Consider the following 20,565-nt stretch of genomic DNA (forward strand, 5'->3'; position numbering starts at 1 on the left):
GAATTAAGGTTACCATTTGAATGGTTTCCTGCAGGAGAAAGCTAAGCAACATAAAAGAGTTTTTAGGTCCGCTCAAGTGTTTTAGGGTAAATCTGGATGCAGATATCAAATTAAGGTTGTTCTCAGGAAAGCATCACCCCTTATCAGTGTTTCATTTGTTTCACGTTGGCAGTATCATCTTTCCCTTTTGCTATTCTCTAGATCCTAAAAAATCTACAGTAAGTTTTGCAATGGTGGCTGGAAATTTCTAGATATTAAGAAACTGATGTCCTTGTAAGGCTGCCAGTGGTGTTGCATCACACATACAGCAGCATGAAACTGCATGGCACTACCAGTAATGTTTCGCAGACATCCTTTTGCTTATCCTGTCAATATAGGCCTGACCTGAAATACTCTTCCTATTTCAGTCCCAGCCCCACAAGAAAAGCTCATCAGTCATGACTGTCAGCACTACGTCCATTCCAGTCCCACAGCTCTGTCAATGCACATTACTTTGTCCCTGTAATGCACTGCTCTTGTGAATAAATTCACTTATAATCTTCTTTTTGAAAGCCCTTTTAAATACTTTTTTTCCCCCTCGTGTGCTGCTAAAGGTGGTTCATTGGATCTAAACCCTGGTCTGAAAACAGATGCAATGTAGGTTAGAAAGGACCTCTGGGTGAAATGTCACAGTACTTATCACTCCCTGCTCACACTGGATCTTGACACAACTTGTGTCCATTGCCTCTTTTCTTTTCACTGTGCACCTCTAAGAGTCTGGCTCTGTCTTCTCCACTGGTTAGTTAAAAAGCAGCAATCAGACCACCCATTGACTCTGTTTTCCAAACCGAACGACCCAGCTCTCTAAACCTCTTCTCGTGTAACGTGTTCCAGCGTCCTGGCGGCTCTCCAATGGACGCCAGTTTGTCCATTCTTTGTACCAGAGGGTCCAAATCTGGACTCCAGATGTACCACATAAAGGGGAATAAATCACTTCCCTTAACCCACTGGTTGCATTCTTACTCTCACAGTCTGGTATGTGGTTAATGGCACACGAGTATCTATGGAATGGTAACAGGTCACTACTAATACAAAGCTCATTTGAAAAGGCTAAATGGCTGCCATATTGCTCCACAGTTGCCATCAGGTCTCAGGAATAATGATGATGATAAAAATAGTAATATCAAAACCAAAAAAATAAACCAGCCACACAGCACTGTAAGAAATAATGTATTTGAATGCTATGCCTCTTATTCAAAACTAAAAATCACCTTTACTTGGAAATTCTGGAGAAATGCTTGTCTGTCTGCTTATAAAGAGTTTTAATAAAGAAGAGTCTACAATCCTTCCAGGGAACATACTCCATTATTAGCCATCCTGAAAGTTCTTCCAGTAATATAATTTAAGGGCATTAACACAATTGCTCAACACATGGCTACCGTTAAAAGGTTCCCTTACAATTTGCCCGTGAAGAGGCTACACTTGACTGCACATCTTACAAACGGTGTTCCTGCTAAAATTTCCAAGAACATGTGGTGCTTTTTGTAGAAGTATAGCACCGATTAATGTTCAGTCTATGATCTAGGTTTCACCTTCTCCTCTCATCCTGACCCTGATACTGTCTCACATATAAGGTCAGGGTGCTGTCTCACATATCTGCCCCAGATAAGGTTTAGACTATGTCAAAACAGAAAGGTATTTGCATTTTCCAGGAGTATTTAATAAAAGGGGAGAAGTATTTGCAACAACAGCAATAAAACCAGAGAGCTATATAGGCATTCTTCTTAATTCTTACTTGTGCTGGCAACAGTGAAATTCCCTTCAAGTAAGTCACTAAATCTTCAGATTCTGATTATAGGGCTGTAACAACAGTAGCAGTCATGTAAAAAATTCAGTGGAAGGGGGCAGAATCCACCACTATACTTCCATTCTTCCAGAAGAGTCAAATACTGTGACTGCTTTACAAAGGATGCTTACCTCGGTCAGTGTTCTTTTGAAGACTGAGAATGGAAGGGCTTGATCCCATTTCTAAAGTTTGCCAAATACTTTGGCAGAAACGATGAGCTCTAGATGAAGAAAGCTGGACCTGTTGGGTTTGACTAGGACTCTGCCTGAATGGCTGGCTTTGAATGATCTTTGAGGATGTATCTGCTTTTTGTTGCTCTGTCCCATGATTTTCAATAGAGAAATCTAGCTGAACCTGTTCAAGTTCAAACACAGATTTACAGAGATACGTTCTTTTTACATCAAAGACATCTGAAAATTGATTAAATTTCATAGTGGCATCTTGGTCTTGGAAAGATAGAAGCTTTCAGCAAGAGGCAAGACAAAAGAAAATTATTATTTTTAATTTTTAAACATTGTACAAGAAGATAAATTACAACATCATTAAAGTGATTGAGGAACCCTGGTTTATTAAGTTTATTATAATAAGACCTAGTTTATTAAGATGCAGGGAACTACAGGCCAGTCAGTCTCACCTCTGTGTCTGGAAAGATCATGGAGCAGATACTCCTGTAAACTGAGCACATGGAAAATAAGGAGGTGATTTGTGACAGGAAATGGCTTCACTAAGGGCAAATTGTGCCTGACAAATTTGGTAGCCTTCAACAATGGGGCTACAGTGTTGGTGGATAAGGGAAGAGCAACTGATGTCATCTGCCTGGATTTGTGCAAAGTATTTGACACTGTCCCACATGACATCCTTGTCTCTAAATCTGAGAGACGTGGATTTCATGGAGGGACCACTCGGTGGATAAAAAATTGGCTGGATGGTCTCACTCAAAGAGTTGTGGTCAACTGCTCCATGATTGAGCGGAGAGCAGTGATGAGTGGCGTTCCTCAGGGGTGGGTGTTGGGATCAATGCTGTTTAACATATTTGTCAGCAACATGGAAGGTGGGATCAGGGCACCCTCAGCATGTTCCCCGCTGACATCGAGCTGGGTGGTGGGGGGACACACTGAGGGCAGGGATGGGCCATCCCAAGGGGCCTGGACAGGCTGGAGAGAGGGGGACATGCAAACCTCATGGAGTTCAACAAGGCCAAGGGCAAGGTCCTGCCCGTGGGCCAGGGCAATCCCCAGCACAAACCCAGGCTGGGCGAGGAGGGGCTGGAGAGCAGCCCCCAGGAGAAGGACTTGGGGGGGCTGGGGAGTGGAAAACTGCCTGTGAGCCACCAATAGGCGCTGGCAGAAAGCCCCCCATGTGCTGGGCTGCACCCAGAGCAGGGTGGGCACAGGGTGAGGGGGGGATTCTCCCCCTCTGCTCTGCTCTGGGAGACCCCCCTGCAGGGCTGGGTCCAGCTCTGGGGCACCAACAGCAGAAGGACACAGACCTGCTCAAGTGGGGCCAGAGGAGGCCACGGAGATGCTGGGGGGGCTGGAGCACCCCCTGTGAGGACAGGCTGGGAGAGTTGGGGGGTTCATCTGGAGGAGAGAAGGCTCCAGGGAGACCTTAGAGCGGCCCCCCAGGGCTGAAAGGGGCTGCGGGAAAGGGGGAAGGGACTCTTGACTGGGGGGGAAGGATAGGGTGAGGGGTGATGGTTTTAAACAGACAGAGGGGAGATTTAGATGAGATCTAAGGAGGAAATTCTCCCCTGTGAGGGGGGTGAGGCCCTGGCACAAGCTGCCCAGAGAAGCTGTGGCTGCCCCCTCCCTGGCAGGGTTCAAGGCCAGGTTGGACAGGGCTTTGGGCAACCTGGGCTGGTGGAAGGTGGCCCTGCCCGGGGCAGGGGGTGGGACTAGATGATCTTTAAGGTCCCTTCCAACCTCAACCAATCTATGATTCTATAAGTGTTAACAAATACTATTTTGTACAGGAACAATGCATAACTTAAAAAAAATACACATTTTTAAGTCTTCCAGGAGATTACTGTTGAGTACAATTGCAACTGAAAAAATCCAGCTGAAGGCAAATTAAATTGATGATAAAAGTGCACTGTACCTCACTGGATGGTAATTCTGTTTCTTTCCCACAGCTGCCTGGAGCTTCTTCTTCCTTTAAGCTAGGGCAGGCAATTAGAGAAGAGATCCTTGAGAGATGCTGTTGCTTTGCATACTGCAGTTCCTAATGTGAAATATTACATTAAATAACTCACGGTCTCTAAAAATAATACATTTATAGCTCAGTTTGGTGTTATACTGCTAGATTTAAAATAATCACTTATAAATAACATTAAATAAAATTATTCTCCCTTCAGATCAACAGGGCTACACTACCCTCCTAATAAACCTCTTACTAAATCTGTTCAAAATCTACATTGATTGCTGCTGTTACTACCATCCTGCTTGTTACTCAAGTTTATATTTTAGGGTCATTCTTCATTTTTGTCTTTTCCCATGATTAAATTACGAAGAAAAACTCCCAAAGAAGTCCTAAAAAGCCAAATAAAATAAAGCAGCTATGGAAAAGTAATTTGTCCATGACTAAAAAGAGCTAATGACCCCACAGAGTTTCACCAACTTTCAATATGTAGCAATTAAAATGAGATCTGATGAAAAGCAAACCGCTTCAGCCCTGCCAAAGGAGACAAAAATAAATATCGAAGTCTTTTGCTATATATTTAAGACCAAATAAATAAAATATGAGCCCATCATATAAAATGACACTGAAGTTCCTGTATATAGTAATATAGTAAATGACAGTAATAAATTATCTCAGTTTTTCATAAGGATGAGGATCTTGAACACAGGAGCAAATATAGCTGGCTAGTAAGAGTGATTACCTAGAAGAAAACCACCCAAACTAGAATATCAGTGTTTCAAGCTCAACCTGAAGCTCAGCCTCAGTGCAGGCGCTGAAGCCTCAGTGGGTACGTTCTGGGTAAAGAGCAGCCTGGAATGCGACTACTAAAGATGATGAACAGCTTGGATATAAGAAGGGCTATTCCTCCTTCTAGTCTGGACACATTCCATCAGTAACACAGATGATCCCACAGGTTCTAGAGCTGGAAAGATCCTCAATGACAGCCACTTCAACCATGACCTCAAAGCAACTCATGAGCTAAAGAGGTTGGGCTACTACTGGAGTTTAGCACCACCTGCAAACTCACCGCCAAATGTTACCTCTGCAAGAGCCATGGACACATTGTGTCTTTTAAATCTATTTATTCATACAAAAGCAAGAACAATCTTTAATGATTTTAAAAAGAACATGGGAGACACGAGATGTCAGAAAAACAGCAAACACTGTACCTAGCTCATTAAAAACAGTCAAGGGAAGACTAGGATGGATAAGCAATGAATATTCATTGGTCTCAATTTAAGAGTCAGCTAAGTTCTAAGATGAGTTGTAAAAGAAGAAAAACTAAGAGGTGTAGAAAAAAAATTGTAAAAAATGTGGTTCTAATGGACTCCAACAGCACAGCCTTTTGGACTTCAGGCAACCTTTCCCCATCAAACAGGAGTGCCCCTCCTGTTGGGTATCTTCTGCTAGGGAAAAGCTAAGAGAAATTCAAGCACCTGTGATAGGACATCCAAACACAGGGCTCTTCCCTGCCAGGTTTCTTTAGAACATGTTCCAAAATGTCGCCATAGATTCAACCTGATGGATTCACCTTAGCCAAGAAACATGTATATATGCCTGTCCCGGCTGAAATACTGATGCTTTGGATGCTTGGAGAGCCCTTTCCTTTCATATTCCAATGTGTGAGGCCTCTAAACAAGCACTACCTGTTTTTACTACTATTCTTTATTCAAAAGAACATCAATCCTGAACAGAAGCTGGATAACTGTCTGCCTAAAGACCTGAGAGCAGAACACTGAATTTGACCCTCCCAACACTTGTTCTCAAATTCAATTGCTGGATGATCTTTGCGCTTCAACTTTTTACACTATTTTCTCAGATCTACTGACCCAGAAGCTTTTGTAATTAATCCAGCTAACATCTGTCATGGGCATAATTATGTGGCTTAATCTGCAGCGCTGTTTCACTTCACAGGAGAAAAAACCCATTTTCGGCAGAACTAAACTGCAAGTGGAAAGTGGGTCATCCTCAGCCATACAACTGGTTAAATTAGTACCAGCTGAGCCATTTAGCCTTCATTGACCTGATTTGTAGCACCTAATCTAAGGAACTACAGAGGTTAGTATGGGGTTTTTTTCTTTATCACCATTCTTAACTGTAAGAAAAACCAAATATTCATTAGAATTTACTTCCACTGGCTCTTTTAAGAAACTCACCTTTGCCATTCAAACTGTCTAGTCAAATGGTTCATATACTTTATAATACATCTAGGCCAACCAGATAACATCTGAAGAAATTAGTGATAACTAACCAGGTTAAAACCCACAGGATGGCCTGCACAAAATGAGTATGTGGTTATTCCATCTTTTTAGAATGTGTCTAGATGTGAAAACTTTTAAGACTTTTTAGAATGTGTTCATATGGTAAAATTTTCAAGTAAATGACTGACAATTATGATTTTTTAGTACAACCTGACAACATGAGAGGATTATCTCCTGTGTAGTTTCATGTTATCACAGAGATCTTAGTATGTAAAAAGAGAAACACTGAACTTTAATCTCCTGGATGAACTTTAGTAATCCACAAAACACTCTCAATCTGTTCTTGATTTCAATTAAGAGAAATAAGAATGCATAAAGAGAGAATTAAAAGTAAACAGGATCTTCCAGAGGAGATTAGCTTTAATTCAGCTGATTTTTCCCCAAAGGCAAAGGAGATAGAAGTTTCAATCTAATAGACTGGAGGGTGACTGCTTGGAAAGCAGCTCAGCAGAAAAGAAACAGGAAAGCTGGTGGACTACAAGGTGAACATGAGGCAGCAATGTGTCCTTGAGGCCTCTGGCCAACAGCATCCTGGGTTGCATCATGGAAAGCACTGCCAGCAGGCCAGGGGAGGTGACTGTTTCCCTCTACCGGGCACTGGTGCAACCACATTTAGAGTATTGTGTCCGCTTTTGGTCTCCCCAGGGAAAGACAGACACGGACGTACCAGAGCAAGTCCAGCAAACAGTCACAAAGATGATCAGTGACGCGGGAGGAGGGACGGGGGAAGCTGGCCTTGCTTAGCCTCCAGAAGCGGTAAGTCAGGAGTGATCTTCTCAACATGTCTAAGTACCTGATGGGATGGTGGGAGGAGATAAAGATGACTGAGCCAGACTCAGTGGTATACAGTGGAAGAACAAGAAGCAATGGGCAGAAAGTGAAGTACAGGACATTCTGCTTAAGCATAAAGAGGAAACAAAAACCCCCAAACCCCAAGGGAGGGTGATCGAACACTGGAACAAGTTGCCCAGATGGGTTCCCAAAGGAAGTATTTTCCCAGCTGAACTTGGTTAATAATTCTACTGGAGTTTTATACATTGGAGCAACAACCTCACGCTTTCTGAAAGAACATTGTTTACTGCCCTCAAAACTACAACGACAATCAGCTGCTCTGACTCAATCCTCACAGGAACAAATCTGCTGATCAATTAAATAAAGTACATAGTGAAATCCTCACTATCGAAGTCACTGGGAGGTCTGCCACTAACTACTAGGGGAGCCAGGATTTACCCTTTTTTGTCTCTAATGAAAGCTGCAATTTAACTATTAAAACTAGTATTTTAATTACAAAATATAAGAGACAGGTTAATTATACATCCTGCTTTCATATATAGAACATATGCTATTACAATAATTTTGACAAGGGTGATTTAACATCCCACCACTGTGGATATTTGGAAATATGCCCACTGATTAATCATTTTCAAGTTTATCCTGGAACATACTGCAAATCCTTCAAATGGCCTATCTTACTTATTTAAAACTAAGCTTTATGAAACTCATACTTGCAATTCAGGATTGCATTTATGCTGCATTAACACAAGTGCTTCTGAAATTCCTTGGATGAAAATAATGTTTAAAAAAGTTAATTTTGAAGTCCCAAATATAACCCCTTAAGGAAACAGGGTAACATCTGGCTGGCAAACAGTCACTAGTGGCGTTCTCCAAGGGTCAATTTTAGGGCTAGTTCTCTTCGATGTTTTTATCCATGACCTGAACACAGGGGTTGAGTACACACTAGGTAAATTTGCCAATGATACTAAATTAGGAGGACTTGTTGACTCCCCTGAGGGTAGAGAGATCTTACAGAGAGATCTTAATAGACTGGAGTGCTTGGCAATCATCAACTGTATGAAATTTAACAAGAGCAAATGCTGGATTCTGCACCTGGGACAGTGTAATCCTGGATGTCCATACAGACTAGGGGACAAGAGGCTGGAGCGCAGCCCTGCAGAAAGGGAGCTGGGGGGTTTGGTTGGTGGTAAGTTCAGTATGAGTGAACAGTGTGCTCTGGTGGCCAAAACGGTCAACCGTACCCTGGGGTGCCTTAGGCACAATGCAGTTAACCAGTCAAAAGGACTGTATGTCCCACTACACTCACCACTGGTGTAGCCCCACAAGTACTGTGAGCAGTTTCGGGCTCCATAACATGAGGATACAGAAATATTAGAATTTTGTTGCCGAAGGAGGGCAACAAAGATGGGACTAGAGAGCAAGACTTATGAGGGGTGCCCGAGGATACTTGGCTTGTTCAGCTTAGAAAAGAGGAGACTGAGGGAGGACCTCATTGCTCTCTACAACTTTCTCACAAGGGGGAGAAGAGACAGAGGTGCTGATCTCTTCTTTCTGGTTTCTGGTGATAAGATGCAGGGGAATGGCTTAAAGCTGCCACAAGGGAAGTTCAGACTGGATATTAGGAAGAAGTTCTTCCCTGAGAGGGTGGTCAAGCATTGGAACAAGCTCCCCAGGGAGTGGTCATGGCTCCAAGCCTGCTGGTGTTCAAGAAGCATTTGCACAATCATCTTAGATACATGGTTTAACTTCTAGGATGCCCTGTATGTGAAGTCAGGACTCCCTTCCAGCTCGGGATATTCTATGATTTTATGAAATCTTCCAAGGTCCCAAAGGATGATTTCAGCTAAAGACAATAAAAGACATTTAAATGCAGAATTTTAAGGACTGGCTTAACTGCTATTATCACTAGATTTCAGAGAGTATATCATTACCTGTGTTGTAAGTCTGTGCTGCAGATGCTTTAAAGCTGATAGCTGACACTGTGTTCTTTTGACAAGCTCTCTTGGAAAAAGACTACCAGAGGCAATACAAACTGTGCAGCGCTCACAGCTAACAGGATACCAGAGTCCTATAAAGGAGGGAAAATACTGAGGAAGGCATTCTCTGTTGTTATTTTGTCATCAATATTACATTTCCAGCAAGTGTTTATAGTGGATATAAATGAACCACAGAACACGAGTCTTCTCACTGCAGATGAATTCAGTGCTATGCAGAAATGGGCCTCGTGTTTTCGTCCTTTGCTTCACGGCCAGAGCAACTGTTGCATGGAACTTAAATGTCCACAGTGAAATCTTCTTACAGTATATATGCTGCTGATTCAAGTTTACTCTATAGTAAGCTTATTCTCCTTTCTCTTCCACTTTCATAAAGCATTAGTTTTTATTCTAAGAGATGAACCATCTCTTTTCTGTTCTTAAAAGAAATTTTAGTTCAACTTTCAGTTCCCATGCTGACACTTAAGGACCAGGGAATCCTTCATCTAAGACGTTCATCAACAAAAAATTACTGCCTACAGACTCCCACTGTTCTGTTAGCACCTCTTACCACAGGATAATCTTACTTGCAACAGTTACCACCACAGTCTCACACAAATTATGCAGATTAAGAATCAGTCAGGTCCAGCACTTTGCTTTCATATTAAAGCCTAGCTCTCTCCAGCTCAAAGGATGAACTGGAAAAATTTCCAGGCTTTATTCTAAATACGTAAGCTAGCACTATTCTGTACAATAAACCTACCTTCCTTTAATACCATTCCGAGTTCTGCCCTGAGTCTGTTTCCCATTTCAATCAGTTGCTGCTTCTCTTGGCTCAGAATTGAGATTTTTCTTGCTGCTTCCTTCAGTTTATTTTGCATTCCTTGTAGAGGGCAGCTGACACCATACTGAATACCAACACCAGGATCTGTGTCAGGTAACTGTTGTCCAAGATCTACCACCTTTTCTTCAAGAACTTTGGGTTTTCGCCCCTGAAAAAAAAACAGATAGCGCTTATAATGAACACTGTGGTCTGTGGATTTAGAGGTTTGTACAAACACACATTACAAGCCAGTTGAAAAAAAAGCATAAAGTTGATCTACAGCCCGTTTTTGAGGGTCCATTTTCAAGATTTTGTTAGCAATATAGGGCAAACTATAACAGCCTGGGACAGTCCCACAAATATTGTTAACTACAGGTGTAAAATAATACACATAGGATAAACACCATATAACTGTAAACTAGAGAGCAGTTAATCTTAAAATAAAATGTGGAAAAAAACACTTCACAGCAGATAGCAAGCTACCACAAACCCTTGTTTGTGTAATCTTCACATGCATACACACATATGGGGTAGATATGACTTAAAATGATGTTTTAAAAAGAAAGGCTGCAGAGTGAAAAGTAAAGATTCTGCAATTGGTTTTGTCTCTGCAAACCCAGTTGAATCCACTTGCACATATACATTATGTTAAAGTATTTGCCCAAAAGTTCACATCCTTGTTTTTCAAGAGCTATATACTTACTTTTTCAGCCTCCTTACCAGAGGAGATGTTTCAATATCCATTTAAATACTCATAAGTCACTTTCTTGCAGACTTTATAAATACCACATTTTGCCACAAGTATCTACATATATCGCACACTTTAAAACTGTTTTACAAAACTCTTGCTCGTCTATACATTTACTCTTCCATATATAAAATAGCTAGCAGTGCACTACACTTTAACTGTGCGATTCCAACCAGTTTTCAACTAAATCATCCTGAACACTGTTATTCAAGGAATACACATTGAAAGGTGTTATCCACACTGACAAAAAACCCAACCACCACTGCCTCAGTGTGGCATGCAAGTCCCATTCTCTTATTTCTTTGGATAGCTTTACCATAAAAGAGAAGGCCTTCAAGAACATACACAGAAAGCACACAGGTCCACAAACACTGTTGGGGAGAAAGGTGGAGAAATTAGTGCAAGACTAGAATTGAAAAATATGCAGACAGGCATCAAAGTGAAAAAAAGGAACACCACTTTGGCGTACATAAAGCAATTTATATCAGTGCAATTAATGTAAGCAGCCACAAATTATTGCATTCTACCCTCATCACATGAATAGTGAAATTAACACACTGAGGCTTAACCTAAAGAGAGGTCACGGCAATGACCAATTATGATTCTACTGGTTGTCACTCTATGTACCACCTTCACTGTACCAAGAGGCAAAAGTACATCACACGGCTGGGACAGGAATACCATTTGCTTAAACTTCTATTTTTCTTGAACTTTTCATAAAAACATTCAACTGCATTACCCAGAAGATTTTTTTCCAGGTGACAAGACTGTAAGCCGTAGAGTTAGGAGTGGAACTCAGAAATCTTTTTACATTTAGATCCATGTCTAGAGTAAAACTCTACAATACAAAAGAGAAAACATGGAAAAGACGGGTACTAAAAAAAGGTGGGAGACAAAACTCTTCTCAGAGCTGATACAAAGAGAAAAGAAGAAAAAAAATACATACACACAGAAGTCTACATGCCTATTTTACTAGTTTCCACGATAAACTTTCCTCTTTTTCTTTAGCTACATTTTAGCTCTGGAGTCTTATCATTTTGAGATTATGGCCCCAGAACCTCTGTTGGAGGTTGGAAAAAAGAAAACTATCGCTCTCTGTATTGACTTCACATCTGCACCCCCACATTTAGTCACCATTATTGCTCAAAAGATTCTAAACTCCCTGAGGCAGAAATATTTTTGCCTGTAATTCATCATAGCCTTAAATACATCCTTAGCATGCAATTAATAAATGTTAAGAAGCACAAAGACAGTGTAGAAGAATGTTAAAATATAAGCACTTCTAAAATCCAGTAGGGAATTCTAATGAAGTTTTGCCCATTGTTTGTAAGATATTCTCAGGACTGTTTCCAACTGCCAGTCTATGCCTGAGAAGGCTTCTTATGCACCAAGGAAGAAGAAATAAAGCAGGCAGCAGAAATAGACAGGAAATGATAGTTCAACATCAGCGAAGATGGCATTAACTACAATTCCAGCATTTTGTTCGCTTCAAGTTTTGGCCTGCGCATCTGCTATTTACTACGTGCCTATACATATAAAGCACAAGTAATTCAGCATTTCACACTGAAGATGCACATTGCTGCCTGAAAAATGTTCTTGTTCTCATATCCAGCCCTGAGCATTCAATTATAGTTTAGCATCAGGAAGCAAAGGATTGATTTTTGGCACAGAGAATGTTCAGTTCCTATCATACTGTCTCTGAAGCAAAGCCACGCTCTACTCTTCTTCTAAGGCTCTATCCCCACTTAATGAAATGTGAAGAAAACAAGAATGCATCTTGGACAGTAGTTTGTAAAACATTTTCTGCAACAGAAAATAACAGTTGGTATAAAATTAGTTTTCACTTAATTCTGGAAGTGGCCAAAGAGAAAAAAATTTATCCGTGTTGTCTATACTGGCACACAATGATTTTCTACATATAATTCGACAGCAGGAATGAACAAATTTCCTTCCATATTCAACAAAATAATACTTCTAAGATTAATTGTGATCTGCACCTGGTGGGTTGTATACCTTTTCACACAAGTTTCCCAAAGCTCCAAAGTTTTATCTGAATGTTGATACTGCTCAGTTCTTAAAGCTCTTACCTATTAACATAATCAGCACCTCTCATCCTTATTAATTACCTGGGTATTATTTTCATTTTCTTGAATTTAGATGGTTACTGGTGAGCCTTAACAGTAAGATTAAAGCATGAAACAGATACTGAGAGATTTCACAGATGATTCAAAAATTAGAAACCCTTTATTTTTTAATTGTATTTTAACCTATCTTACTTCAGGCTCCATCTACCACACCGTGAAATCGCTGGGAGATGGGAGGGGAGAACATATAGTGACTTACACAGTATTAGATTATCTGTCTCAGCGTTCAAATAATTCATTAATTTTCTGAGAGATGCCTCCATCACATTTGAATGCTGATATTGTTCCTACCCTTTAAAATAACACAACGGGAATGGCATTTGTAAACCCTAGAACTGAGGAAAGACGCTCCCAGAGCCAGTGAGTTTTTCCCTCGTGGGTGACAAGAGCTCCGAGCCAATGCTCAGTCGGTTCTCCTGCTCATACCGCGTTGTTCCCGGCGGGGCACGCGTGGGAGCCCACCGCAGCCGGACGTCCCATCGTGGGGCCCAGGGGCCGGCAGGAGGGCAGCCACGGCCGCTGGCCCCGACAGCGCAGCCCCCCGGCGTGGCCTTGGCGGAGGCGAGGGTTCTCCCGGGAGAAGGCACCCCCCCAGCAAGCACATGACGCCACTGGTGGATACATCCCAGCCAAGGCTTCACAGGACCTTCTCACCAGAGTTCCGTAGTGACACAGCATCTACCGTTTCATCTCTATTCACCTTATTACAGGGCATATTGAAAGACTTTTTTCTATTTTAAAAAAAGGATAAAATACGGATTTACAATGGAAAACTCGAAGACGTGATATACAGCAGTTTAAGAATTTGTCAGTGGAAAAAAAAAATATCAAGAAGGCTTGAAAGATCAGAAGTGACTTGTGCCAGGGAATGAGTAGTCAAAATTTATTTCCTAGAAAGCATGAGCATAAGTTTGGTTGAAAAAATCATTGCTGGCTCTCATCTAACTTACAGCCATTACTAACTGTCCACGTAAGCATATATTGCTTCACTTATTAATACTTATTCAAACAAAAATAATATGCTATGAATTTATTTAAACACACACACGCATACAGATATTTATGCTGGTTCAAAGCTCTTCATACCTTTTTTGTGTCTGGGTTTACTATACAATCCAAGTTAGTTGAGCTGACTTTGATATTGCTAATAGTGGTTCCAGCTGCAATTTTGTTTGTGCACAATGAACCTAAAAGAGGAGTATAATATGAATGTATATGTATTTATACAGGGTTTAGGCTTTCATAGCAACAGCTGCTTCAGAATTTTGTCTCATTAACATACATGCATACCACTTCAGTAGATACATTATAAACAGAGATGAGGAAATATCAGAAATAGTACAGTCTCACAACATGCAAATATCAGTTGGCTACAAAATACAGAAGTGACTGGAGATGACATGTTAGAAAGGTCAATTCATGGGTAAGGAGCACAGAGAAGCTTTTTTTTCTTCCAATACTGCATTATTTAATCATTCCTGGGAAACTGACAATATTGAGCGTAACAAGAATAATTATGACATAGTAGCTTCTTTCACTCACAGTTGAAAAAAATCACCAATAAATGGAAGCTAATCCTGAAAAATTCTTCTTTTAGTTCCAGTAAAAATGTGAATCTGAACATTTTGTTATATATGGACAAGTTGGGAAAGAACAGATGACTTTCTGGAAACCAAAACTGCACCTCCAAGTTACTCTCCTATTGTCTTAAAAATTTCAGATTTAAGATTATCCTCTCTTTTAGTGATTGAAGACTATTTCCAAACGTTTTTAAAAGGGATATAAGAAAGATTATTTTAGTTGAATAAAGTTGAATTTCAGCCATAAAGAAAACAGGTAATACAGTTCTGAAAACTTACATTTATCAGCTGACAAAGATTATTGCTTCTCTTGGACACTGCTAAACTCTAGCAGTGGTAAATCTTTTACATATTGGACTATGACATCTTCAAAAAACAGTGGACTAACTTTAGCTGCCTGTGACAAAAAACTATGCTTAAATTTTTAAATTTAAAATTAATAGAGATTTTGATTTAATTGGTTATTAATGATTTACTATTATCAAAGTTAGAATATGCTTATATTTATTAAATATGCCTGCACAGTTAATTAGCTCATGATTTCAGGCTACTGTACAAATCACAGTTTAAAACTAATTCTGCAAACTGGTAATGCACACATCCAGTCTCAAAATTAAAACAGAGAAGCATAACAACAGCAAAACAGTTGGTACAACAAAATACCTTTCATCAAACCCATCTTATTTTTTCTGAAATACAGAAAACAATGCATGGTAGCGCTACAATAGTTTGAAGCAATTGGAAATGAAATGTTTACACAGATGAGGCACAGAGATCTACTGGCACTTATATAATTGGTAAAAGGTGCTAAACAGAGGGCTACTTATTCCACAGAAGCAAAAAATTTCTTTGAAAAAGTTATACCTTGCATATTTTTTTAAAAAAACCCAAAACAAAGCAGAGCTGGTTATTCCATTACCAAGTTAAATTCCCTTGCTCTTTTCTCCAGACTTCCAGAAGTCACAAGAATGTTTATAAAGAAAAAAAATCCAGTTTTCTTTCTAAGCAGGCCTGCATAAAGGCCAATCAGACCTGAACTTAACAAATTCTCAGAAATTTACTACAAAATGTGTCTAGTTGTAAGGGACATACCTTCCACAGATTTTTTTTTTTATCAGCTTTGACTTTCCCATGAAAGATAATGAAAAAAAAGTAAAAATGTAAGTGTAAGACATTATATGCTGAAATGTTTTTAAGAGATGCTAAAACCCACCCAACTAATGTGTGACAATACCTGGTAAATGGATGCATTTGAAAGTATTATATATTTTTAATACTGAGACTTTTAAAAATTCTTAGCTTCCTGATGGAGCCACCACAAAGGCCACCTGGTAAACATCCGAACAAAGATGGGTTTCTCCTTAGGTTCACCCATAGTAGGCAGGATAAAGAAAGCTTGATGAGTGCAGGACAAAGAAACTGTGATAACAAACTGAACTTCTAGGAAAACAGTAGCTGGCAACAGCTACACCTGAAACTGATGTCCTATGCCCATTTATATATCTACACCAAAAAGGTGTAAAAAGTAACTCGTGACCTGCCCCAAATGAGCCTCTCTGCAAGATCCTCCCTGCACATGAGCTCCCAAACAGACCAGACCCTCACTGGGGACGCTTGCCCGACTCCTGACGCAGTAATGTGGATCATCTTTGAGGTGAGACTTTTTTTTCCATTTCAATTAGCCCCACTTCTGGGAGCAGTTTGGGGAGCGTCATACCAGTAATACCTCACATAATATATTTATAGGCATGTGCATAGGTAAAGGTTTGTAAGAAAGACATGGACCTGTGAAAGCAAGGGCCCATGAAAATGATCAGAGGGCTAGAGTACCTCTCCTCTGAAGAAACATTTTATGACGAGGGTAGTGAGACACTACGACAGGTTGTGTAGGGAAGTTGTGCATGCTCCATCATTAGAAGCGTTCAAGGCCAGGTTAGATGGGGCTTGGAGCAATCTGATCTAGTGAAAGATGTCCCTGCCCATGGCAGAGGGGCTGGACTACGTGATCTTTAAAGGTCCCTTCCAACCCAAACCATTCTATGATCCTATATACTTGCTTCACTAGCTGGGATTCTGTAATAACTCACAATATATTTGCTTTACCCTTGCAATATACATAAACATTTGCTCTTCCGAGTGGTAATCTAGCAGTGACTTCCAGTGTGTGTGTCTATTTGTTTTTACCAATAATAGTTCTGTAGTAATCTGTAATAGAGAAATTCTCAGAATCTCAGACTTCTGTGCGCTTAAGTATTGTGGAATCCTGAGAACCCCATGGTCAGGATCTTTACACAGCTGTGGGCTGGGTAGCCCTCACAGGCTGTCACCATGACCACTACACTCCCTCAACTGAATTCAGAGTTTTGTGGCAAGAATTTTTACCTTGCTCTGCAAGCTGTCTGTTTTCTCTCAGAGGAAGAGAGGACAACATCTGCTCATTGAGACTCTCCATTTCTCTCCTCATTTGTGCAATAGCAGCCCGAAGGTTGGCATTCTGCTCCTGCAGCTTTTTTATTTCCAAGGTAGAAATATCACTGCTCGAAAAACTTTTATCATCATACTGAAATATCTGTAAAATAAAAGTAGAACAATCCTTCATGAATGAGCAACACATATTCTCTCCACAGCACTACAAACACAGATCCTAATATTTTCAATCCATGAACAGACTTGTGAAAAAAGAACCATGGGAAGAAAAGAAAGAAATCTGGTTATTCTGAGGATTTTCCAGGGAAAAAGGTGCTGTGATGAGAACCTGAGATGGGGGAAGAGGCACAGATAGGAAGGGGAGATGGCCACAGAGGTGGCTCTGTCTTATCACTGTTGTTCTTTGAAGTGTGCTATCTCTCTCTTCCACGCACAGATAACCCATCTCCTTAAAGAACTTACTGGCTCAAGTGCAGTCCCCTTTCTGACCTGGAAATTCTGGAAAGTGTCATTGGAGATCATTTGTTCACAAGAACATAAAGAGGCTGGACATCCTTTGCTAAACTGGAAAAGAGGAAGGAATGTATGGATTACATCTAAACAACCTGGACAACGGACAACATTTAGAAAACCTCTAAGCACTTCAAGTCTAAAATAAGTAGCAATATCTTCCTTTTGCACATTAATTACAGATAAACTAACAATGCAGAAGGAACATCTGTCAGATAAGGATTGAAGCTCTGTCTTCACAAAGGCCTTGGAATTACACTTGGTGGACGTATGAATTGATGAGCGTGTGTCATTCTTACGGACTTCCAGAACTGAAGAGGCTGACAAAGCCCAGGTTGCCAAAGCTGCTTTAACTACCGTAAAAAAAAAAAAAATTATATTAGTAAAATATGAGCAGCTTGCTTATAGAGTAATACATCCCAGAATCATTCTATTTCTTAAATTTTTGAAGGGGAATTGCTCAGTGTTTTCTTCATTGGCTGCATACGGCCTTAAAGATGATCCTAGAGATTTAGTTTGGAAAGCTAGTCCTGTGAATACAGTGATGGCCTAATCAGGACAAGAACTTGAAATGTTCTAGATCACAAACTTTGAGGACTGCTTTATTCTGTTATACCAAACGTTGCTAGCTCCAGAATCCAATTCTTGACAATAGTCAGCAACATGTTTAGGAAAAAGGACAAATATGGAAATGCTTCCCCTCATGTGCATCCTCAATTTCCAAAGTTGTAACTTTGGGGAAGGGAAGAAAAAGGAAGAACAGACATGACAAACAAAGCCCAAACATACAGACATTGACTGGGAAACACATTTCCTCACCACTTGAAATTCCAGTACAATCTTCAGGAAAAAATTCTAGCAGGACCAATGTGATATAAGGACTGGGATATTACAGTGCTGACGTTGTTTTGTTGTTGTTTGGTGGTGTGTGGTGGTGTTTTTGGTGGTGTGTGGTGGTGTTTTTGGTGGTGTTTTTTTGGTTGCTTATTTGTTTTTAAGAAATGGCCCTTCACATAAATCAGAGACAAAAATGCTTTGCTGAGATGGGTACCACTTATCCTACAGGTCAAAAGTGCAAAACAGAGACAGAGTATATTAGCAACAGAAAGAAAAGCATGACGATGGAAACAAAGCCTTGGCAACAACAGTAACAGTCAGTCACAATGGAAGACAACAGTGAATGTGAACAGCGAAAGAACCACCACTCCCCAACCCTGATTCGCTTGGTATTTGAATGATCAATTTGCACATCAGTCCAGTTTGAAATGAAACTGAAAAACCACTTGCTCTATAGTAAGTTTTTGCTAGCAGCCTCTGTTTGTCTAATTTATTATAAAAATTGTTTTGAGGAAGTATCTTTCTGAATGCAACATTTTCTGCATTCAGAAGCCACTAGGCTTGCTTAACACTGCTTTTTCTTATCAAGCTCTGATAATACGCTTTTAACTGCTCACTGTTGAGCACCTGCAGCTGCCCACTAGGGTGCACTGCAGCACACGCTTTACTTTCATTCCTTTACGAAAGACAGTTTTCTACACATAATGCATTATCCTTCAGCATGGCTTAAAACCAGCATTATGTTTGCGATTCTGAATGTTTTTTTACAAATATATTTTAATCAGTAGTAATAAAAGGAAAACACGTTTGTGATACTAAAATAAAAGACGTTATTTTAAACAGCTAGCAAATCAGTATTTTGAAACACTGTCTTAAAATTTTAACTTTACAGCTTTAAAATCTACTCTGAATTGCAACCAACACAGAGCCTCGGGAACATTCCAGAAATTAATTCTTCCCATTCTGATGTGTCATGATAATACAGTACATTGTCCAGTTTTGGAGAAGCTGCCTACATCCGGCTTGCTCCTTTTGCCAGCGAGCAATGAATGAGAGCCATAATGAAGCCTGTGACACCTAAGATATGTGTATTCCAGGCTAGATATGTCTATATTTTGAATTAAACTTATGAAGCAGATGAACTGCTTATAAGAAGTCCAGTGGAAACAAACCACATAAAGTTGTCATCTCAGAATGACTTAATCCAAGTCAAGACATTTAGAAATAACCCATTTCTCCCCTTCAGGTAAAATACTGTGAATAAATGATGTTTGTATTGTCTGTTCTCTCTCAACAGTTCAAGCAGAAAGAACAGTCTTCACTTCATGCAACCTGTAATCTGTTTTATGTAGATCAACTTCAATTTAGGAGGGATGGAAGGGAGGGAAAGCAGAGGACATCAGTAGCTCAAGGGCAAAGGGTGTAGAGATTAAAAAAAAAAGAAAAAAGAAAAAAGAAGGAAATCAAAGAAAAATATATTTTAAATCACAGGACAGAGACTTAAAGCATATTCCTTTTGGCTCTGTCAAAAATGGCCTTCATGGAAAAATAATTTGACTTCATTGTCTCATCTTCTGTATGTAAAATGGACAATGCTGATTAATCTCTCAGATGTGTTCCTATGCTACACCTATTGATGCCTATGAATCATTTTGGGAAGAAAATGGTAATAAAATAAAACACCAGAGTAAATGCCTGCATTCTCACTTTCATTAACAAGTGTTTCCTCTGGTTCTGTGAGTTTACCAGGCTACCGGTCATTGAGAATTATTGCTAGCCCATTGTCTGATAGTCTCTAAACAATAAACACATAATTCATTTTTCAGAAATAGAAGGTCGTACATACTTTTTGTATGTACTTTTTTCCATACAAAACCACTCCCAGTTTTCCAGACTAATATTGTTTCCTTGATAGAATTCATGCTGTACTGTGATCTGAAACTCTTTTTGGCCTGGGGCTGCTCTAAGTAAGATCTTTCTTCTTCTGCTACAATGCCAAGAGAAAAGCAGTGGCATCTCTCAAGCTGACTTCATTACAAGGAAGCAAAAGCTGCTATTAGAGATAGTCCATGAAAATTAACCTGGTCTCTGATCAAATATATTTGATGAACTGCTGTGCACAATACAGAATTACTGTTATACAGATTTTTGAAAGAAGACTGAAGTCATGCTTCCCCTGAGAAACACCATGACAGAAAAACTACATAGCTCTCTATGCAACAGATGGTTCCTCAACAGTGTTAATTTGAAATTCTCACCTGCTCTCTCGCTGAAGACAGGCTTTGTGTTAGATCTTCTGATTTCCGATACTGATTGCTCTCAGCATTCTCACAGACTGGCTGCTGCCAGTCCAGTTCTGCTTGCATTTTACTCTGTTCCAGAACCCATTCTTGCTCAGCTGCTAGAGACAGTTGTTGTTTACACCTATGATACACAGAGCAAAGCTGTTGATTTCAGAAGGATA

At 40.0% G+C, this 20,565-nt stretch overlaps 1 protein-coding gene across 3 annotated transcripts in view; it reads right to left on the reverse strand.

The window, feature by feature from the left end:
- CCDC57 (coiled-coil domain containing 57) overlaps positions 1–20,565 on the reverse strand; it is a 42,095-nt gene that overhangs the window by 6,346 nt on the left and 15,184 nt on the right. For 2 of the 3 annotated variants that reach the window (XM_074922041.1, XM_074922040.1), the window contains 7 exons: positions 20,360–20,525; positions 16,710–16,896; positions 13,834–13,934; positions 9,796–10,024; positions 8,991–9,127; positions 3,923–4,045; positions 1,957–2,179 (listed from right to left, as the gene is read on the reverse strand). In XM_074922041.1, coding sequence (XP_074778142.1) covers positions 1,957–2,179; positions 3,923–4,045; positions 8,991–9,127; positions 9,796–10,024; positions 13,834–13,934; positions 16,710–16,896; positions 20,360–20,525 — 1,166 coding nt within the window. Of the gene's footprint in view, positions 1–1,956; positions 2,180–3,922; positions 4,046–8,990; positions 9,128–9,795; positions 10,025–13,833; positions 13,935–16,709; positions 16,897–20,359; positions 20,526–20,565 lie in introns of those variants that run through there. The other variant, XM_074922042.1, reaches the window with a different exon arrangement.

The sequence above is a fragment of the Athene noctua genome, chromosome 18 (assembly GCF_965140245.1).
Source record: "Athene noctua chromosome 18, bAthNoc1.hap1.1, whole genome shotgun sequence".
NCBI classification, from domain to species: domain Eukaryota; kingdom Metazoa; phylum Chordata; class Aves; order Strigiformes; family Strigidae; genus Athene; species Athene noctua.